Source organism: Typopeltis vanoorti, chromosome 3 (genome assembly GCF_054136105.1).
Source record: "Typopeltis vanoorti isolate ZY-2024b chromosome 3, IOZ_Tvanoo_1.0, whole genome shotgun sequence".
In the NCBI taxonomy this organism is placed as follows: Eukaryota; Metazoa; Arthropoda; class Arachnida; order Uropygi; family Thelyphonidae; genus Typopeltis; species Typopeltis vanoorti.
Genome location: NC_143551.1, coordinates 98,100,133 through 98,124,732, shown reverse-complemented (window position 1 = coordinate 98,124,732; position 24,600 = coordinate 98,100,133). Strand labels below are relative to the sequence as shown.

At 35.7% G+C, this 24,600-nt stretch overlaps 1 protein-coding gene across 2 annotated transcripts in view; it reads left to right on the top strand.

Moving 5' to 3' along the window:
* Positions 1-1,890: 1,890 nt before the first annotated feature.
* LOC150108408 (uncharacterized) overlaps positions 1,891-24,600 on the top strand; it is a 371,725-nt gene continuing 349,015 nt past the window's right edge. Inside the window, exon 1 of one of the 2 annotated variants that reach the window (XM_090390757.1) lies at positions 1,891-2,446. In XM_090390757.1, the coding sequence (XP_090246883.1) occupies positions 2,281-2,446 (166 nt within the window). In that variant the 5' untranslated portion in view covers positions 1,891-2,280. The remainder of the gene's footprint in view (positions 2,447-24,600) is intronic. The other variant, XM_090390758.1, reaches the window with a different exon arrangement.

The following is a 24,600-nucleotide window of genomic DNA, read 5'->3' as shown; positions in this document are numbered from 1 at the left end:
GGTGGAAAAACACAGGACTTCATCCCACACTTACAGGATCAACAGAGTCAGCTGTACTTACAGAACCACTATTTTCGAATAGAAACATAACAAGTCTCACAACTGCTAGCCTTTTCTTTTTCCTACATGGAACTGGGCAGGAATAAGAGTCATAGGGGACCTCCTAACCGAGACCCTAAAGTGCAAAGCATTCACAAGCCTACAATGAATAACCCAAAAACTGAAAAGCAATATTAACAGCTGCAAGCCTCCATTATAAAAGCCTATCCAGATATCACTACACCTCAGAAAATCCGTATTCCTTCTAGAAACTGCTCGGGGCCGATATTTCATCTTGTACAATCTGAAGCCTCACTTTCAATTCTTCCCTCCAACTACAAGAAAATATACCACTCCCTCACGTCAGTGTCTCCAACCTCGCCCTTCTTATATTCATTCTTAACCCTCTCATCTACAAGGCTGCATATGCCACTCAGTTTTCAGCGGGATCTGCCATATAACTCAAAGTGTGTCAAATCAGATTCCGACATACAGTGGAGACTATGGCATAACATCTTGCCAACTCCTTCTTAGCTCTACAAATATCAGCTAAGAGAAACGGATCTGTGTCTATTCTGTGACTTTTGGGTAGCTTGGAACACAGATATCTAACCTGTCTCGCAAACAAAGTGATAATCACCTATGCCCTGAATACTGCCTCTAACACCTGTAACTACACACACAGCCAAGAAGACTACTGGAATTTAGTCCACACAGAAGAAAACAAACACAGAACATGCAATTTCCTCTTCATCTGCGCTAATGCCGTCATCTACAGCTTCTACCTAAAACAAACAAGAAATAACCAGCACCCATCCATCACTGAAACTGCATAAACCGTCATGTATATCCTCCGTCGGAAACTAAAAAGCAGGCTTTTATTGGAACTTGAATACTTCAAAGAAACAAGAATTGTCACGAAATTCATAGAGGAGTGGAATCCAACTGGTAGCCTCTTCTGGATTGACGACGACAATACGCTTCATCTGAAAGATAACTCCGACTGAAACTGAACTGTAAATTTTGAATTCATTTATTGCATTCTCTATTGCATACCCGAAAGGAAAATGTTTCATTCTCTGCAATACATACACTTATATGCTTATAATATATAAATAGTCCTTGTTACCTATCGTCTAATGTATATTTTAACAAGTTAAATTAAAAAAATGACAAAAATATCTATCTATCTTCCCAGAATTCGCTGTTCCATTAAACTATCACATCTTTTGTTAGCAATGTCTTACTAATGAATAGTTTATAGCAATCATGATCTCAAATATCGGTAGAAGTTTTTTTCTTCCCACTTGGGTATAAATTAAATTATATATAAGAAGTAGCAAAGATGCTTCACGCTTGCGCGTGAAGTATCTTTGCGACTTCTTTGTGAAATCAATACCTTCCAATTGTAAGTAGCGTAGTCGTGAAGATACTTTATGAGCAAACTTTGTTTGCTTATGATTGGATAAAGGATTAAAAAAGAATATAATTTCTTGGCAATTTTAATTTAACTTCATACCAAATATATGCTAGAGAACTGAAGACACGAGCCAGTAATTTTTTGTACCTCGTTTTCATTGTTACCATTCTAACGTTTTTTGTTTTTTTTTTTCCCGGATATACTTTAATTTGCAATACATGTTCATAATTTTAATCCTGTAGAAGCATCTAGCTTGTTTGTTGCGAAAGTAGCTGCTGTTTGATTCATTTCTTTTTAGTTTTTCTTAAGAGCTATTAAAATCCAGTTTCATTCTTAACGATCTTGTCGTAAAACATTTCATAAAATATGTTCTTTATTCATAGCACTCTAGTGACGAAAATATGAATTACTCAAACATGCACCAGGGAAAGTGAAATATGGACGTGGAAATACGACTATTCGATTTTTGAAGCCTTTTCTTTAATTGTTTGATAAGTGGCACCTGTCTGTGTGATCGCATTTGTGTGCTTCATGAAAACTGGATTTACAGTGTGTGTAAAATGAAGTGATGTTTAATTATTTTAGAACTTGGTTTAGTACGAACTTATATTAAGCTGCTGCTATGTGACCTCAAACGTGATCCTGTATTTATGGATACAGGAATTAACTACAGGTGTCTAATTGCGAGTAGTTAACTTTTTTTCCTACTTAACAAAAGTAAACATCGTTTGTCTTTTATGTGACATTGCTAATTGCTTTCGGTAGCATTATTTTATTATGAATTAATTATTCTTGGCTCTATATGGAACATCGAAAATAAGATGGCATCTCAGTTTGCTCGTAATGTTCTTAGGGTGGCTGTTGCTCAAATATGTCAAAATATCGGATGGCATGCTGTGCAATCATCACCGATGGAATTATTAGTAGATATTCTTCATCGCTATATTCAAGAATTGTCCAAGATTGCCCATAGATATTGTAATCAGTGTAAGTACTAGCTTTTATTTTAAAAATGACAGTTAGTCGGTTTTGTAAGGCTTGTTGATTTCATTAGACTAGTAGAAGACTAAAAAGTATTTTATTTCACAAGATTTATCTAGATAATATCTAATTGGATATTTGAATATAGCGTAACCTTTTCTAATTAACTTTTCAAATTGATAAATACGGTTACCTTAGCTTGTAATTCACTTCACTTTACTGTTATATTTTCTCTCATCATATATTATTCCTTAAGTAGCAGAAATTTTAAAAGTAATTAATTTTGCTTGTAATTAGTTAGCGATAATAATATTTAAATTGTACACAATAAAGTAGGCAGTACACATTTTCTCAGAAGAAAGAATATTCATAAAAATATAAGAGTATATCATTACCCTGAAAAGATTTTCTTATTTGTTATTACTCATTTTGCTAAGCATTTATTGAAATTTGCTTTCTGCTTGGAAAATTATCCATATCCATATCCCCAAATGTATCTCTGAACAAGAATATTAAGTTCTCAGTTCAGTAATTCAGCTCTTAGATTTACTATTATGTCACATCTCAGAGGACTTATTGAGGGAGGATATTCTATTCTACTTTACTGCATGCTGCTCACTGTCTCCACTGTTATATGCATAATGTGCTCATATATGCTTAATATAGTTCTTGCATGCATAATGTGAAGGACTCATGGTTGCCATATGTTGAAATTGATAACTAACTCGTATCGTTGTGAGTGGCAAGAGACATTTTCAGAGTACTAAAGATATTTTGAATAAAGTTATTCAGAATAGTAAATAGTTTGATTCTCATCATGATGGTTTTTTTTCATTTGAAGGTGAGTTAGCTGATCTCATATGGAGGTAGCAGGGTTTTTCATCTTGCATATTGGCCCTTCAGAACACATGCAATTTACAGACAAAAATTAATAGTGGTGGTAGTGACCAGTAGATGGCATTGATGTAGATGATAATGGTAGGTTCGGTGTAGTCGGTAGATGGAGAGTTTTAGAATAGGTGTCTTCCCTCAATGAGTCTTCTGACACCTTGGAGATGTCATGAAATAATAATAGTAATAATAATAAAAGAATAATAATAGCTGTGGCTCTGAAAATAAGCACTGTCTTCTGTATTGGTTATAAAGTTTCTAAGTAAAGTTAAGAAATTGACACAATTTATATTTTATGTAAATAGACTTATGTATAAAACTTGGATCATATCCAAAGGGCAGTTATGCTGTTTTGTCATGGCTCCTTACTTTACCTCCAGTTCTTGTATTGGTGAACTTGGTAAATGTGCTCTTGCCATTTGAACTACAAATTTAGAAGACTCTTGTCCAATCCATGTACCAAAACGTTTCTTGTTCTGATGACATTTCTCCAGATGTTTTGAAGATTTTTACCATAGTTGATTTTTATTTGTCATCTCTTTTCACACTTCACTGCTCTGTATATGCATTTGCAGCTTGAGAATTAGTTATTTCCAGTGTTTTCCTAAGAAGCATAACAGATCTTATTGTTTTAACTTAAGCAGTGTGGATTCTGTAATGTTGATCATTTGGAGCTGCCTTTAACATTGTTATTGGAAAGTGAAGAGAAACCTCAGTGGTGGTTGCTCTTGGTATTTCTGAAGGTATTATATCACAAAGACATATTAACCATTCTGCTCTTTCTCATATAATTTGTCTCCTGTAACTCGGTTGCTAGTGTTCTTTTATTTGGCACATTATTTAATATTTAATGGATATTTATCATCCCTTTTTGCAACTAATGCTAAAATATGCAACAGATCTCTCAACTCTAACTCTCTTCCTTTAGTATGTCAAAAATCTCCTCCATTTAATTGCAGATTCGATTTTTGTTTCAAGTGATTAGTTCATGATAAGAAAATTTTAAATTGTACACACAATGAAGTGAGCAGTACACCTTTTCTTAGAAGAAAGAATCATCATAAGAACAATAAAACTTATTAAAAAGATTTTATTTGATGTTATGGAAGCATTTATTGAAATTTTTGAGGAATAACAACAATTTCAGTTTTGTTGATTATAGTATATTACACTTTCTTATTTGGCTCTTCTTAATAAAAAAAAACTTCAATCTTAAATTATAAAAAAATTTCCATGCTTACGTTTCATGATTTAAATCTTGACATAGTGGGATTCCTTGAGATATTATTTAGACATTGATTAGATATTATTTAGATATTTGATATTATTAAAGACATTGTAAGAGACCCACACTATCCATTAACACAATACCTATCATACTTATTTACTGTTGGGTGCTCACTACCACCTCTGGCAATGCATTCCACTCATTCACTACTCTCGAAGTAAAGAACCTAGTCCTCACACCCTCACTAACCATACTCTTAGACAACTTCCAAGTGTGACCCATTGTTTTATCCCTACTCTCCATTTATTGAAAAATTTCTTTTGTGTCAATCTTATAGAATCCCTTTAATAACTTATTAGTTTCTATCTTATCCCCCTCTCCTCCACCTGTGAGCAAAACTGCAACCTACACACCTTCAGTCTATCCTCCTAGAGAACATTTTTCAGACCTGTCACAAGCTTGATCACTCATCTTTGAATTCTCCACCACTTCCCAGTCCCCTAGAAATGCAGGTGACCAAATCTGTGCACAGTAGTCAATACATTGCTGAATCATAACCTTATAAAGAGGGATAATAAGCTCCCTGTCTTTACTTGTTAATGTGTTCTTCAACATCCAAGTAATTCTCTTTACTGTTTTGCCAGTTCATGCAATATGTCCTCTGAATTTCAGATTTATATCCACCATCGCTATCCACGATCCCTAGCCTCATCAATTTCCTGCAATCTAGTATCATCAATGTGATATGAAGTATGTAATCCTTTCATCTCAAAGTGCATTACCTTATATTGAACAACATTAAATTGACAACAAGTGTCCTTTGCCTATACCGTCAATTTCTTTATTTCTACTCTTAAATATCTTTACTCGTCTTTGACTTAAGTTTATCAGAATATCACCTAAACATCCAAGAAACTAAGTTTCACTCCAAAAAGTAGTTAATCGTATACAGCTATGACCAAACGTAGGTGATAGAATTTATATTTTTTTCATCAGGTGATTCCTCGCCTGTGAAACACCACCACCACCAAGCTTATTGGGTGCTTGCAGTGGTGAAGGCTATGTTCTCCAGAGCAGTGGGCCTGATCTCTGTCACTCTTCTCTATGTGATGTGAGTGGTTCCCTTCAAGAGCATGGCGACCTAGAACCTCTTCCATTTTGAGGGTACATGAGTTAAAATAGTGGTACTGCAGGCCAGCCACCTATAGTATATGGACTCGAACCTGTCAGTAATGATTCAGGACGTATCCTGATCAACTGGTGCATAATCTAACAGCATACTCTGTTGGGTTGTTCCTGGAGAGAGTGTGTTCAAGTAGTGGTTTGTGGGACTGTTGAGGCCACTGATGCCATGTTCATGAATCTGTGTCCTTCCTAACAAAGTCTTCTGGTTCCAATGGCATTTCTCCTATTATATAAAATTGTTGTGCCCTAGAGCTAATACGTCTTCAATCTTCTATGCTCTGGTATCTATTCCAACACTTGGAAGCAAGCATATATCCAACTCATTCCAAGAAGAAAAAAAAAGAGAGATAAAAACCTATCATCCAACTACCAACCAATTGCCATCTCTCATTCCTCTCCAAAATAATGGAGAAAGTTATCAACAGTCTTCTTCACTGCCTAGAAGCCTGCCACAAATCTGCAATTATCAGTATGGATTCTGCCAATCCAGATCCATGGTTAATCATTCAGCCCACATCACCCAACACTGAATAGGTGTCATGGAAAGGTTTGGAGAAACGTGCTGTTGCCCTTGACATTTCCAGAGCTTTCAGTCATGTTGGGCACATTGAATCCCTTTTGCAAACTGCCTTTCTTCAGTCTACCTGCCACCCTCTGTAATTGGATAGCCAGCTTTCATTCTGGTCATTTACTGTATGTCAAACTGGACATCACCCTCTCTTTGAACTTTGCCACCAATGAAGGAGAAACTCAAGGCTCTATTCTATCAGCTCTTTCTCTCAAACATAAATGACCTATTCTATCCACATCTTTGCTGACAATAGCACATTCCATTCATCCTATTCCTTCAATAAACTATATAGTTCTCAGACATCTCCATCATCAAGATCGTCCTCTGCAACCAGTACTTTAAACTGCAATCGCTTTCCCATCCTTCAGTGGGGCAAGGATCACCTGGTCACCTTCAATCTCACCAAAATCCTACCTTTTCTCTTGCTCTCACCTTCCTTCCTTCCCTTTTTTTCAATAATGCACACATCACCAAACAGACATAAGGATAAGATCTCCCTCCTTGGACCAACTGACTTGTTCCAGTCTCTCCTGGCATAAACAGTTCATATCAGTAGTGTCCTCACTCTCATCTAGACATTCTTTTCTGCACAAGAAGCTATTTTACACCCACTCAGCTACTAACTCTATATAAATCAAATTCACCCATCCTTAGAATACTGTTCACACATTTGGGGTGGTGCACCCAAAACCTCCCAAAAAATTCATAATGCTGTCCAGAAGAGAGCAGTTTGACTCATAGATGACTGTTTCTATTTCACTTCAGCCTCTATATCACAGATGCAAACATCATTCCTCCACTTCCTGTTTGGCCTATTAAAACAAGAGCAGCTGCCCAACATCCCTTTTCAGTACAACTGCAAACCCATCAAATCTGCTTCTCTTCATCCTCATTTATTCTATCTACCCCTATCTTCTGGAACAGGCTTCCTCATAATATGTTTCTCAACAACTTTAACCTCCAGATCTTTAAGAAAAATATCAATAGATTTTCTGTTTCTCAGTCCCTCTCTGCATCTCATAAATGACACTGATGTTCTGTAGGTTCTTGTGTGAGATTAATATTAAAAATAAAAAATAACATTCATTGTTGTTCAGTAATAAGAAAGCAAGACTTAGTTTCCTGCTTTGTCCCTAAGGGTTTGCTTTATTACATATTGAATAATAAACCATCTGAACTCTTTCATATTTATGTTCAGTTTTTGATACATTCATTTTCAATAGAATTTTTTATGGTTGTTCATAATTGGCTTTAGTACATTACTGTACTTCACATTACCTTTTAACAGTGATAATTGAATTACATATCTATCCAACCATTTGAATGCTGTTCTCATATCTGAAGGGGGAGGGGTACCGGTAAAGCACTTTCTAAATACTTTTATCTCAGTTCAGAGTGATTAATGATCCATTTTCTGCCAGTTCACTCTACCCTCTTTCATACAAATGTTCCATTACTGCTATATGCATATTTTGCTGAATTTATAATTTATAACATTTATAATGGGCAGTCAACCATTTTCATATTTGACTCTGTTATAAGTGACATTAGTGATTATTCCTTTTTTATATATATATATATATATATATATTAAATCTGTTGACACATGTAAGAGCTGGTCATAATCCTTTCTCCATTCAGTTTCAACTCCATACACAGAATAATGTCCCCCCACGTCCCTTGTACATTTCTTCTGTTCTGTGGAACAACTGTTATGCATTTTTGTAATTTAACATTGACATATTTTGTCTTTCCTCTCAACTTTTGCATATCCATGATACAAATGTGTACTATGGATTGAATAACCTCATGTATTTGGGTTAAAAAAAAGCATTTTTCTTCATTCTGAGAATGTTGGCAGAGAATGCTGAAAGTACATGTTCATTTCATTAGATGTGCATTGATATGTTGGTTGGAAAATGGTAAATAAATTGAACATGTGCATGAAAGTTTAGATGCAGTAATATGTTTTCTGCAGGCTAAACACATGGACTGGATTTTGATTTCCATATAGCGAAACTGGAAATTCATGGCTGTAACTCGTGAAGAAGTGGTGTCCAAATTTGAAAATTGTTTTGCAGGGTGCCTGCATATTCCCTTTGGAAATGCTGTTTGCTTCCATAGCGCTAAATTGTCAGAAGAAAGACTTATAAGTTTGATTCCAGTTGCTGATTAGAGGAACTTTTTCTAACTTTTATTCTGCTGGTTCCTGAGTTATTCAATCTTTTGCACAGGCAAGTAGGAGTTCCCTTCTCAGTAACTGAAGTTTTTGACCGTGCAAATGAAGAATATTGTAAGACTCACACTGCTTCAGACAGTAATACATACTGTTAGTGACCATGAGATGGTAGTTGTCTGTTGGACACTGTCCCCTGATACTTGGGATCATTGGTAGCCTTGGGCCCAGCTGTCAGTGGTGGTGAAGGGTGGAGATTGATCTTTCAAAAGTATTTTAAGGTGAAATGAGCCCCATCTGTTTCCTTTGGGATAAGAGGCATTAGAAGATTTTTAATGGAGGTGTACTGAATGTAAGAGTGGACACATTTTGCCTGATCATTGTCCGTTCATAGTGGACAGTGGTTAAAAGAGAAACCACTTTTTTTTGATATTCCTCTTTGAACAGCTGAAGATCTTTGGAAAATCAGTATTATACTCTATGGAGGATTTTAGTGACATCAAACAGCAGATGTGTAACTTGTAACTCCTAAACATTGGGGCAGATAATTCATCTTTTACATGTTAACATATATGTTATTGTGTTTGAGTATCTAGGCTCCACTAAACAATCAATATTATACAGATGCCTAAATTGACTGACAACGATAATGGTAACATGCATTGCTCTCTTGTAGTTTCTCTGAGACCGAATCTAGAATGAAAAGAATGGAATCGGTTCTCTTCTCAGAAAGAGGTTGACATCAGAACTAGGAGAGGTGATGTCAGCCATATTGATTGAAACTTTGATTGAATACAAGTTTTAGAAAAAGCATTATTTGGAAAAACAGCTATGATGTACCTTTTTCTTTTGCTCATGTACTTTAGTTAACCCACTTTTATATGAAATAAAAAAAGGGCCTTACTTTATGACTTCTCCTTGTAAATCAATTCTGAATTTGTATTTATTAGTAAATAAATTCTACATTAATATTATTAAGACCATTCATAGAAACAGTAGGTGTAGAGGAAAACTGCAATAAGTTTTGTAATAGACTTTTACATTCTATCTGGTGTGTTTTCTCAAAATTTATGTTAGAATAAAAAAAAAAGTTTACAGACTGGGAAAATTCATTGATATATTGTTTATTTTTATACAAAGTATAATCATTTATATTTTGCTCCTGTCATCCCTGGATTCATTCATATTGATTTTTATGAGATCCACTTATTCATTGATAATTGTGAGACTATCTGACTTATTGGCAATCTGAAGCAGCTTGAAAAAGTTCCATGTTGGATCTCTAGAGTAAGGTTTCTTGATTATCTAATACTTAGTTCACCCACATACGTGTATGCTATACTGTGAGTTAGTTGAGGTTTACAACCTTTCTTGGATGCACATGAAAAAAAAAAAAAAGTGAATTGTGTAAAAAAGACTGTAGCGCATATGAGATGCAGGGTAAGCAGATATACAAGTCTGTAAAATCAAAATAGTGAAGAAATATAAATATAGTAATATGTCGATAATGGTCAGACGTCAATAATTGCAGTTTTCATAGAGATGTTGTTCAGACTAAGTCTCTTGCTTCTGCAGTTAGTCATCAGAGATACAACGATCATGATCACTTTGTGCATCATTAATCTCTTCTGTTTGGTTTTTGTGAGTCAGTATTACAGGCTTTCCATCATATATCATTGCATTTATTGTACTGCTGAAATTCGAAATCATTCTTTCACTGTTTTGATGGTAATCCTGATGATTCTGATGTACTACTAGTACTGCTGTTCTTTCATATACTGGTATTTCTTGCACATGTAATAATGTTTACTATTTTGTAGAACAGACAGGAATTCTCCAGGCTACTTATTACTCTTATTTAGTTTTATAGTCTACATTCATCCAACAAATGTCAAAATTAATTTTCTTACATTAGAGTCTTTTACTTTACTTTTTTCCTGAATAACATTGATTGGTTTACAAAAAACTACATTCTTTGACTCTCAGAATATCAAACATTTTAAACAATTCAGTTATTATTTTTGGGATATAATACTAATTAAATTCATCTTTTTTATCCCTTCAGTTTGTTTGAGAACATTCTGAATGAATCTGTCACAGATAATAATAATTATTATTATTATCTCAAGACCTCATGGAGTCAAAGACTCATCTGGGAGGTCCTTTTATCACACACATCTCATCATACTGTGTTTTAAACACACTCAAACTCCTTGCAGACACCACACTCTCAGGTAAGGCATTCCAATCATTCACAACTCTGCACGAAAAAAACCTGCCTTTCACTCCCCTACTCACACTCTCTTTATAAAGTTTCCAGATATGACCTATGGTGTTCTCCCCTGATCTCCCACTATTCTCTGTAGAACTTCTCCACCATTGATCCTATAACAACCCCTTAGCAATTTGTAAGTCTCTGTCATATCTCCCCCTCTGACTCCTGTTCACCAGACTCTGCAAATTACATCTTCTCAATCTTTCCTCATACTCGACATTCCAGAGGTTAGAAACTACCTTAGTCAGTCGCCTTTGGACCCTTTCCAACATCTCTTCATCCTTCTGAAAACCCGGTGACCAAATCTGGGCACAATAGTCCATGTGTGGCCTAATCGATGCCTTATACAATGGAACAAGAATCTCCCAATTTCTACACGTCAATGTCCTCCGCATCATTCCCAGAAGCCTTTGTGTTGTCTTCACAATTTTGGCAATGTGTCCCCTAAAATTTAGATCCTTATCCACTATCACCCCCAGATCTCTTATTTCCTCTACCTCCAACAATATATTCTCACCAAGCATAACTTCTACATCCCATCTTTGTTTTCCAAATTTTAAAATCGTACATTTTGCAACATTGAACTCACATCCCCATTTCTGTGCCCAATCACTCAATTTATTTAAGTCTTCTTGTAAGGCCACAACATCTTCACTACTCTTTATGGTTCATCCCAACTTTGCATCATCTGCAAACAACTGAATATCTCCATCCAAATCTTCGCTAATATCATTAATATACAAGTTAAACAGTAATGGCCTTAAAACAGACCCCTGAGGCACTCCACTAGTGACTTTCCTTTTCCTGAATATCGCACCCCCCATACACAACTTGTTGATACCTATCAGATAGCCAGTTTCCAATTCAATGCACTAATCTAATATCCAACCCATCTGCTCTAGTTTCACTGTTAACTTATCATGAGGTACTCTATCAAAAGCCTTTGCGAAATCCAAGTATATTACTGTGTATCCTTCTCCTTTGTCCAAGAAAGCAGTCACTTTATTCTAATAAGTAAGTAGATTACTAAAACATGACCTCCCTTTAACAAATTCATGCTCTCCATCAAAGATAATACCATTGTTGTCAACCCAACTCTGGATCCTAGTTCTCACAAGCTTCTCCAATAACTTAACCACAACACCTGACACGCAGATAGGCTTATAGTTTGATGCTTGAGTTCGATCACCTCCTTTATGAAGTGGCACAATCTTGCCCTCCTTTCACTCCTTAGGAACTTGACCAAGTGCAAACCTCATATTAAAAAAATATGTCAAGGAAGGTGTCAACTCCCTGGCACATTCCTTCAGAATATGCAGTGATATATTATCAAGTCCCACAGCCTTATTTACATATAGTTTACTCAACTCCCCATACACCTCTTGCTCACCTAGTCAGTCTCTCCTTCCCATCATCAACTGCTCTCAATCTCTCCATGAAGTCACATTCACAAGATCGAAAGATCTTTATGAACTGATCATTAAGTATCTCCATCACACATTCAGCAGCAGCTGTCTTTATACCATTTTCTCCAATCAATGTCATCCTTCCATAATCATTCTTTCTTTTGCTGGCTACATATTGAAAGAACTCCCTAGGATTCTTTTTGGCTTCATTAGCTAACTGCTATTCATACCTCTGTTTTGCTACTCTCACCAACCAAGTCACCCTCCTTGCCTGGTCTTTGTAGACCTCATGAAATTGGTTATTTCCATTTCTCTTATGCTGCCTCCACAATGCCTTTTTTTCTCTGTATCGCATGCTTAATCTCTTTATTCATCCATCTCACACCTACCTTATTCAACCTTCTCACCCTTAGAAAACATTTAGACATTGCAACTGCCAGATAGTTTTTGAAAATCCCCCAAGCTGCGTTGATCTCTTTTCCAGCTAACTCCTCGTTCCACGCTACACCCACAAGAGCTGTCTCCTAAGCTCTTCATAATCCCCCCCCCCCCCCTCTTGTAGTTCCACTTATACCCTTTTTCTCACAGAGGTCCTCTCACTGCTGGCAACCACCCAGTTATAATGATATAACATAAACTCTGTTTTTTTAAATATCAAAAACGTATTTACAATAGTAAATTACATAACTTCATTATTAAAAATAGATCTGTATAACAGCTTCCATGACACTAGGTATGCAGAATAAAGACCATAATAGGTTTGATTCCAGTCATTTACTGTAGGAATATCCTAGTTTTTTTTTCATCAGATTTTCAGCATAGCAAGCAGAACTTTTTTTTCCCCCCCTCTTAGGTTTTTAATCACACAAATTCATGAAAGTCAACTACACATAAATTTGCCAGCCTAGTTGGTCAAGTGGATAGTATAACTACTCTACATCCAGCAGGCTGTGATTCAAATTATACTATGGCATGAATGCTTGTGAATGTCTTTATGTGTCAGATGATTTTCGTTGTCTGGTGTGAGATCACCATCCTGTGTATTAGAGCACTTAAGTTACTGGAAAATGTTCAAGTTTTGGTCTCTAGGGCAAGATTTGTAGAGTATTGAACCCTGAATCCATGTGGTATTAATATACTATAGAAATTACAGCCTTTCATAGGTGAGACTCACATAAAAATACCAGTTTGGATTACAAACATCACTTCTTATCTAGAGGTTATGTTCCTGTTCTGTGCTTTGCTTTAGGAATGTACTCAATCGTAATAGTGGTGAGAGCTGGAGAATGGCTGCATTAAAAGGAAAAATTGAAATTTCCTTTCTCTTTTTGGTAGTTACTTCCATAAATTTCTACGTGTGAATTCTGCACACCTTCTCATATCGAAACGAAGAACAATGGAAATAGTGTGTGATCTTACTTGACATGTTATTTAACATCAGAATAATATTCTGTTACATTATTTACTTTTTATTGGAGACTTGTAACTTAAATATGATTGTTATGTATTATTATTATCACGTGACACCTCCAAGGAGTCCAAAGACTCATCGAGGGAGGGCACCCACTCCACAACTCCCTGTTTACACCACTCAATCCATCAGTGCCATCTACTGCCCCACTGCCACTAGTATTTTCACAGACAATCACAAACATCCATGCCTATGGTGAGATTTGAACCCACAGCCTTTTGGTTGGAGAGTGGATACGCTAACCACTCGGCCAACCAGGCTATCATAGTTTCATTTTTGCCAATATGGTTTAATGTTGTGAAAAGTTTTTTTGCTGGACACTTTGATTATATGCAGTTTTCCAAGATCTTCAAAACTTACGTGGAGATTTTTTTTCGTTTTTTGTTGTTATCATAGAACCATCATAAAGTTGAAGAGACTTTTTGTCAGCAGTACATTTTGTGTGCTTCCTGTTATTCAAAGAGGAGGAAACCTATTTCTTGCTCTCCAAACCCTTAAACATATTTCAGAGGTAGCCTGTACCTTCCCCTTTCTCTCCTTTTGGAAAATCTTCCCACTGTCCATCCTGTTGGCCAATCTCAGTGACTTATGTCTTTTAATCATATTATCCCTTCTCTTGCTGTTTGCTAATTATGTTCTTAGTCTGTGCTCATATCTGTGCTTCTATAGCATCTGCAGTAGTAATGATACCCTTTTTTAGAAAGACTGGTTTTGATGTCATTGTAGTATAACAGAACATTTATAAGTACTTTTCAACGAATCATAGCTGGCTCTTGTGAAGATGGTATGTTTTACCCTCCAGGAATCTTGCAGATGCAATTTATGGACAAAATACATTTACTTCACAGATGTATATAATCATCATCATCAATTTCCTGATATGTACCCTCATGGGATTTACAAGATACTATGACAGGACTATGCAATTAAGTTTACATTATTACTAGTCTCCTATCAACAATCTTCCATCAGATTAGTCTGTCATTTGTCAGCAATGCGGTATTGTCATATCTAATATTTCGGTCTTCTAAGGCAATTATGACTGAATCAGTTTACCCATATCTTTGTCTTCCTCTGGATCTTTTTCCTGTCATTTTGGCATCAAACGCCTGTTTTGCTGACCTTTCACTCTTCTGTTCTGTTTAAGTACCATACCACCTGAGATTAGCTGTGCTCACTGAATCCTAACAATGTCAGATTCCTTTCTGATGTCTTCATTTTTGATATAATTCTACCATTGATGCCATCTGTTCACATCCATCATTTTTTTCAGAACTCTCATATTAGTGTTGTTCAGTCTTTGATCAGCTGTATTTATTTTTAACTTAACTCTGTCTTGTATACTGCTAATTCAGTATTTTGGCTAATTTCTCTCTTATTCCCTATAAATTTATTCATCGCCCCCCCGCTTTACCAGCTTTGCTTATTTTATTATCTAGTTCAGGGCTGTCCAACCTTTGGTAATCCGAGGGCTGCATTAAAAAAATAAAGATTTACCTGAGGTCCGCATCATAATGCATATCTAGTAATTTGGTGAGCAGCAGTGACACAACCTCAATAGCTAAACAAACGAACAACACTAATCGCGTGCTGACGTTCCCCATGAGTGGTCAGAGCATGCGCGTTTGAACAAAACAGTATAGAATGCTTCTTTGACACATCTAATATTTTAAAAACACGTGGGTATATAGTGATGTAAACACACCATATAAAATTAATGACATTGGGATTATTGATTAGTAATAGAATTAAAATATCTAGTATGCTTTCTATTCAAATTATTTTATTTTTTTCACTCATGAAAATCAAAACCCACAGGTGGGCCGCACAGTGCTTTGTACAGCCCTGATCTAATTCCATATTTAATTTGCCATTATTATTAAAAGCTATGCTTAAATGCCAAAATGTTTTACTTGCTTTATAAGTTCTCCATTGAGTGAGAATGCAGCTGAAGTTTTCTGTTTCTGCCTAATTCCATAGTTCTGGTCTTTTTATTGCTAACTTTCATGCCAAATTTGTTATTGCTGTTATTTAGTTAGTAAGAGAATCCTGGGGACATGCACTGGATTTGTTTAGGAGTACAACATCATCTGCATAATGCAAGATCTAATTTTAATATCAGGTTTGATGCTACTTTCGTACATAATGCAATTCATATAGATGATCAGTAGCAGTGGAAATGGATTATCTTCAGTTTTCATGTCAGCTTCATCATCTTTGATTCCTTTTACGATAAATACTCTTTACTCCATTTCTAAGCTTTTTCAATAGTCTCCAGAACATTTAGCTACCTTCCTGATATTTTCTTCTGTATTCTTACCGAAGTCAAGTTTTGTTTAGCCACTTTTCCACAAAACTTATCTTTCTTACATTTTTCTCTACCATTTTAGGATATATGCGAACTTATATGCTAGGAACTTTTGCTATACTTTCTTATTTTCCAGGACTGCTTCTTTAACTTTTTGGGTCTACTGTAGTGCTCTTATTTTTCTATCATTGCAGACATCACCACATGCCTCCCTAATTGGAGCAGTGTTTTCTCAAGAGTTTGCCAGCCACTGAGACTCTGAAGTAATGGAACAAGTTACTGGTTTTATTGGAGTGATGTCCTCAAAAAATAATTGCCCTATTATCAAATCTGCTGTGAAGCCACATAAAACGGTAATTTTCACTGAATGTAATGGGAATTCCTGGAGTGCATGGGGTGATTCGGAAGCCAGGATTCGACAGTTTTGGTATTTACAGTCTCATTCAGATAAAAATGCACCTAATCTCCCCACAGAATTTTCCAAGGCCACGCATCATCAACTTTCAATCTGACCAGAAATGTCAGAGTAAATGTCAGTCGCTTATAATCATTGTGTAACAGCTGCTGTACATGGCTGATCTTGTATGGATAAAATGTAATAATTTTGTGCAAGACTTTCCATACTGTTGAATAAGGAATATCCAATTGTCATGCTACTCCATGGGCTGCTGTTACCAGCAACATTTTTGTGTGATCTGTTGCCAACCACTATGACAACTTCTTCAATTACTATGGTGGTACTAACTAAAAATTCACACGTATACTCCACAGGTTTCACTATATAATATGGTGGCAATAGTTTCTGTCCTTTGCCAGGTCGAACTTCCAAAGAGCCAAAGATCCTCTTTCTTCTAATTTCTGAATCATTAATCTAACTGCGTTAGCTTACAGAGGGGCAGGTTCTAAACTCACAAAGAGTGGCTGATGCATTGCACTTGTTAAGGTACAATAACTTTACAAGTAACATGTTATAAAGTAAAGTGAGGCATATGTTGAATGCGACTATCAATAAAAATGCATTTGTGAAGTTTTCCCTTTACTTTATAGCTCTTATGATGCCAGCAAAACAGGTATTCAATTTCGTTTTATGTAAATTTTTGGCTTCCTGAGTTAAAATAGCATCATATTTAGTTTGAAATATGATGCTGTTTTAGTGACTTTTCAAACTAAATTTTTTTTTCACAGAATCCTTCTTCCCATTTCTTGATTAGTTTCCCTACCAAATTTGGGACATTCTGGTTGCGAGCTAAATAAGGCTCTTATATGATCATTTTTTTATAAAAAATTTTTATTAAGTTATGATCTGGCATAGTATGTCAACTTCTTTCCTTACTATTTGTGTTTGGTGATGAATGATGTTTCCTAAACAGCCATGAATTGACATAGTTTGCTGGATTGAAGCATGTCAGCAGTGGACCTACTTTTTTAACAAATAGTAGAGAAGAAATTGTTTTTGTCATCAATGAAGCTCTGGTTGGGCTAATGATTCAATTAATTTGTGAAAATCCTCTTTCACATTTGCTCGTTAAAATTGTTACTGAGAGCATTCATCAAATGCTCAGTTTTTTTGAAACCATCTGTTCAGTTAGATATTTCAGAAGTCCACGAACTTCCATGAACTATCTCTCTCTTGATATTTAACTTGAAACGCAATTGACATTTCTCTAGCTTCATTCTCACCAAATGTCACGTGGAAGTTAATATCTTTAGGTCACTTTTTCCTATCAAGTACTCGAGTTGAAGCCGCTAAATCAGCATTTTTACTCATCAGCATAACTAGTTTTTAACATTCTTGTCACATTTTTTAAAACTATTGGCACTATATGCCTTTTATACTGTGAAAATTTTGATAATTAGCAAAATATCCTGCACTATCACTCTTGTAACACTGGCGCCTTTGGCATTTGCTTCAATGCTGAAGCATTCACACGCCACTGTTTTTACTATCTAGTAGCTTCTTTCTGCTGATGATTGTTTCAAAATTCTGTAGAAAACTTTTGAATCAGTTGAAGAATAATTTTTATAATTGTGAAGTGAAACCTCTTGAAATCATAGGTTTTTGGCAGCTTCACAAAAAAGTTATATAATAGCCTCTTTTTTTATTTACATTTTACAGATCCTATATTATTCTGTTCATGCAAGTCCAAACTCAAGTCTGATAATTCTTGAAAAGCATCACACATTAAACATAAATGTAATATAAATTTGAATCATTCTTTGCATCTTGAGAATGATTACTTAATGCCTCATAGTTATTCCAAAGAGCCAAAATATTAAAACTTTGAAACCCATTCTCTATGAAGTGAGTTTGTGCACACTTGATTCTGGTAGTTTTTGATGATACATTATACATGATATAAAGTTTGTCAGCAAACGCTTTAAATCTATTGATAATACCTGCAACTAATTTCACAGTTTTACCAGGTGATTTTTTTTTATATTTACCAGGTAATAGGCGATTAGCCAGTGCTACACAATTAATGAAAGGAATTTTTCTTTTAATAGTTTGGTAACACCACTTTTACAACCCATCATAACAGTTGCACCATCATATGTTACACAAACTTGAGTGAGATTTTAAATAGTTTTCTGTCATACCCCACAGCTAAAGACAGTTGAGCAGAGAATCAAATATTCCTTTTGTAGTAACGCTTTCCAGTTTGATCAAGTTCCAAAACAAATTTATAGTTATTAGATATGTGAAGAGCCAAAGGCTTCAATTCGGCGACATATAACTTGTTTAAGTTAAGGGATATTACATCCCATATAGTTTCTTAGCCGAATAAGAAACTCAAAGAGTTTCATGCCGAATATAGTAGAAACTATATAAAGTTCGGCGATTCCAAGCGTAAGCAAATACCTGGATACTGCAGCACTGATCCCAAAGGGTAGTGCATGCTGGGGCAACTCGTGGTAGAAGTGGAGCGAGCTCCGATCACTATTCTTGATATTTGCCCATAATGTGAACTTAGCTCCTAGGAACTGTAATTTTTGTTCACATTATGAGAGAAGGTCACTACCCAGACCGGTTTCGACCTTTATTGAGGTCTCATCAGTGAGTAGCCAGACCGGTAAATATCAAGTTTGTAGCGAACAGAACTTGTACCCCTTCTACGAGTATTGCCGTGAGGTGCTCTAATAAATTATTAGATATGTGAAGAGCCAAAGGCTTCAATTCGGCGACATATAACTTGTTTAAGTTAAGGGATATTACATCCCATATAGTTTCTTAGCCGAATAAGAAACTCAAAGAGTTTCATGCCGAATATAGTAGAAACTATATAAAGTTCGGCGATTCCAAGCGTAAGCAGATACCTGGATACACACCGGTCTGGCTACTCACTGATGAGACCTCAATAAAGGTCGAAACCGGTCTGGGTAGTGACCTTCTCTCATAATGTGAACAAAAATTACAGTTCCTAGGAGCTAAGTTCACATTATGGGCAAATATCAAGAATAGTGATCGGAGCTCGCTCCACTTCTACCACGAGTTGCCCCAGCATGCACTACCCTTTGGGATCAGTGCTGCAGTATCCAGGTATTTGCTTACGCTTGGAATCGCCGAACTTTATATAGTTTCTACTATATTTGGCATGAAACTCTTTGAGTTTCTTATTCGGCTAAGAAACTATATGGGATGTAATATCCCTTAACTTAAACAAGTTATATGTCGCCGAATTGAAGCCTTTGGCTCTTCACATATCTAATAATTTATTAGAGCACCTCACGGCAATACTCGTAGAAGGGGTACAAGTTCTGTTCGCTACAAACTTGATATTTACCGGTCTGGCTACTCACTGATGAGACCTCAATAAAGGTCGAAACCGGTCTGGGTAGTGACCTTCTCTCATAATGTGAACAAAAATTACAGTTCCTAGGAGCTAAGTTCACATTATGGGCAAATATCAAGAATAGTGATCGGAGCTCGCTCCACTTCTACCACGAGTTGCCCCAGCATGCACTACCCTTTGGGATCAGTGCTGCACTATCCAGGTATTTGCTTACGCTTGGAATCGCCGAACTTTATATAGTTTTTACTATATTCGGCATGAAACTCTTTGAGTTTCTTATTCGGCTAAGAAACTATATGGGATGTAATATCCCTTAACTTAAACAAATTTATAGTTGAACTCATTCCACTGCCTAATATACATATTCGAATGTATAGAATTAAACTGAATTTTATTTATTTATTTTTTTAAAATTTGGTTCTCACTCATCAAAGGTTATTAGTAAACCTATAATATATTTGTACCGTGGACAGGCTAAGGACTATTTATATATATATATATATATATATATATATTTTTTTTTTGTAATTTTTTATATATTTTTATATACCGTATTTTCCGGTGTATAAGACGCACCCAAGAAATTTAATACAATTTTCTGGAAAAAATCTAAAACCTAACACAAAATATCTCAACACGTCAACTCAATACTGATAAACATCAGTAACTGATTACTCGGATAAGATATTATGAAACTTGAATAGGGACTTCCTGTTCTTAGCCATCGACGTGCTAGAAGTCACATGAAGGTTACGCATCAATTTGATTGCACCATTAACCACCTACAAAGATCTTGGAACATAAAAGGGAGTGGATATATATGACTTTGAAAAGAGGAAACAATCTTTACCTTCATTATATAAGACACACCCCATTTTTAAGGTAAAAAAAGTGCGTCTTATACACCGGAAAATACGGTAGTTAAGAAACTCAGCTCTAGAAATCAAACATGCAACTTTTACAGGCCACTTCAAGCTTCCAATAAGCAGGGTTGGTGGTCTCACATGGGATGGTGAAATACATCTCTCACCTAAAGACAATCACAAACATCCATGTTCATGGCAGGATTCAAACCTGTGACCTGTTGCTTGGAGAGCAGTTCTGCTAACCACCTGGCCAACCAGGCTGGCAAAATAATTAGTGCCCCAATTGTTACTCAACGTAATTGATTCATCAATTGATGAATTGTGAATCACTAATTTAGTTCAAAATGTTAATACCACCATTCTGATTCAAAATAATGAAAATACTGATTTTCATTGGCCACCTTATTGCACTGTGCAGTGTGAAAAATTATTTTCCTTTATTAATTTATTACTGGATAAACTTCTTCAACACAGATTTTCGAGGGGCTTTTTCTTGACTTTTACAAGCAGTTTTATAGCAGCTTTATCTCCCATTGTTTCCTTATGATGGAAAAATGTTTTGCTATCTAGTTACTTATTTGCCAAAATAAGTAACTGCATTGTTTGTCCATTTTTTAGAAATCTTCATGCCCATCTTTTTCACTTCAAGAGTTTCAGTTTATTTACATAATGCACATCCATGTCTCTTACTTTGACAATTTAGCCAGTTATATGTCACTCAAAAGCCATTAGATTTTTTTTTATTATTATTATTATTATTTGCAGTCCAGCAACTTGGTTTGTCATTTATGCCAGTCATTCCTTGTTGTTGGATTCCATCCGAAACAAAAACAGGTTTTGATACATCCTCTGTGTCATTCTTAATTCATTTTCAAACTAGCAATTTTGTTCCTTTTTTTTTTTACTTTATGGTTCAGGACATTTTTTGTATTACTTTATGCAAATACGACATCTGCAAAAGTTAGGTAAAACCTAGTAAAATGATTTATTTAACATGCTTGCAAGGGGGCATGGACGCATCATCTCACACTGCAAGACCTTGAGACAGGATATGAAAATTGTTATGTTTCTTTCACGGAAAATGAACCTATCATAGTGAAAAAATCTCCCCCTCATAATGTACAGAAAGAAGCAAAACAAAGTTTTATTGGAGTAAAAACCGTACACAGAGGCAGTCCATGTATATTGTAATTAGAATGTTTTGTGTACTTAGAGACATCTGGAATGAAAATGACCCTATATAAAACCACTCAGCCAGCCAGACTGGCCGAGTGGTTAGTGTATCCGCTCTCCAGCCACAAGGCTGCGGGTTCGAATCCCACCGTGGGCATGGATGTTTGTCATTGTCTGTGGAAATACTAATAGTGGTGGTCGGCAGTAGATGGCGTTGGTGTAGTTAGTGGATTGAGTGGTGGAGACAGAGTTGTACAGCAGGTGCCCTCCCTCGATGAGTCTTCGGACTCCCTGGAGATGTTAAATAATAATAATAATAATAATATGGTGTTGTTAATTTGGAACTATGCTGTATAGTCTACACGATACACCATAGTTGCAAACCCACGTAAATAAAAGTTTTATTGCAATAGTAGATACAGACCTGCCTCAGCTTCAGCTTGGTGTGAACATGCTAATATATAAACACGAAAGTAATTTATTACTATTATTTATTAACATAATAATTAGGCAGTAACAATTACAGAAAAGAGGGAGAAGCCATAGTATTCAGCAATAAATATGAGGATAATCTTCTTCGAAGGCAGGCATTGTCAAGTAGAGTGATGTGGGCAAATATCAGAATGGAGAACTGGACAATGAGACTTATTTGTCTTTATGGTCCCATAGAAGATTCTACCAATGAAGAAATGGAGGAATTTTTTGAGGCATTAAAGAAGGCAGTTGGCTTAATGAAAGAGTAAAAGTTGGTGCTTGTTGGAGATCTAAACAGCAGAGTAGTTTTTATGTTGGAACACCATGTTCCAATAAAAATGTCTACAAATTCACATGGAGAGAAGTGCAAGATATTATTATTCGTGACACCTCCAAGGAGTCCAAGACTCATCACGGGAGGACACTTATTGTACAACTCTCCATCTCCGCCATTACACCGAACCTCTACTACCAATCGTCAACATCAGCACCATCCAGTGGCCACTACCACAGCTAGTATTTTTTTTGTCTGTAAATTGCGTGTGTTCTGATGAGCCGATTTGTCTGTGCAGGATGAAAAACCCGATATAAGAAAAGTCTCATTGACTATGTTATAGTTGATAGTGATTTTTCCCATTGGTTCAGGACAAAAGAGTATATGGAGGATTTGAAATAGGAAGGGATCACTATTTAGTTTTGAGCAGGATAAAATGGAATTTCATATCGAAAAGAAGAGTGTATATGAAAGTTTTAAAACAAATCAAGGCTGAGCAGCTTTCAGAGGTGAACTACAAACTAAAATACACAAACATAGAAAAAAAAGGAAAGAATTCGAAAACAAGAACCAAACCTTGGAGATTCATTGGCAAATCTTGAAGAAAACATTGATTGATTTAGCCAGAGAGGCATGTGATAAGAACAACCCTCATTCCAGTAATTTCCATTTATTTCAGTTATTAGATTGGGACAGGTAAACGTTTAGATCAGAAAAGAAGAAAAAGAAATAAGTTCAGAGAAGAGATATTTGGTGCAATGCTGTGCCAAATGATATGAGATTCAAGTTAGCTGAGTGGAAGTTGTTCTCCAGAAAACACCGCTCAGACAAGTTTACTGTCTGAGTTACAAAGAAAAAAGTTGATATCTATAGCGTATTTGCAGAAAGATTCATTAAAGAAGTTCAGGATGTTGAGAGAATGCTGAAGATTATCCATTACCCTGGTCAGCAGAGAACACTTTCTTTCAAATCATTGTGATCACTATGGACTAGGTGGTGTGAGTTAAACATCGATGTGTGGGCTGTGAGTAATTTGGAGAGACTGCTACTGGAAGGAAGAGCAATGAATGCAGAGAATGAATCTGAGCAAGTAAGAGATGATGTGAAAGAGCGGGAGAGTAAGGAAGGAGAGAATGAAGTGGTGCATATGAATGAAGAAGTGAGTAGCATGAGTGTAGAGAATGAGAGAACAAGTGTACAAGACAAACAGGGAAACAGAGAGACTCAGGGAACAGGGGAACAGCTTGAGAAAGATTGATGCTTCAAGAGGATGTGAATGTTTGTTAGACAAAAATGGGAAGGGGGGGATGAGCTGGTATATAGCCAAAACTCGACTATTCTGTTTAAGTGCCTATACCTCCTGAGATTAGCTCTACTAACACATTCCTGAATACTAACAATGGCAAGATGTTGAAAGTGTGAGTGAAAGTTGAATGTGTTGAAAGTGAAAGGATTAAACTAAATTTATTATAACAATGGCAAGTTCTTTCCTAATATCCTCATTTTTAATGTGATATTGCCATGTGTTAACTCCACTAATCTTTTTAAGAAATCTCATATCAGATTTCTTAAAAATTTTTGAATCAAGTGTTTTATTTCTAACCCAGCTCTCAGATACATAAATTCAAATTGGGTTCAATACCGTGTTGTATACAGCTAATTTAGTGTTTTTTTTTGATTAATTTCTTTCTTCATCATCATCATCATCATCATCATCATCATGCGTATATCAAGGATTTAGGCCTAGCTTGGCCTGCTCTGGCCTTAGAAGTTATCATTGAATCTTTTAAGCGGACGTCCCGGTTTTCTTTTTCCTAATGGCTTGTACTTTAAGGCTTGTTTAGTAATCTTTCTGTTTTCATTCTTTGAACGTGTTCCATCCATTTATGTATATTTTTTAAATTTTTTTCTATTATTAGTTCTTGGTTTAATTCTTTCATAATTTCTTCATTTCTTTTGTGATAAAATAGGGTATACTTTGCAGTTTTTCTCATAAACTTAATTGCTGCTGTTATTCCATATAAATTTATTCAGCTGACTTCCTACTATACTATACTATACCAGCTGCTTT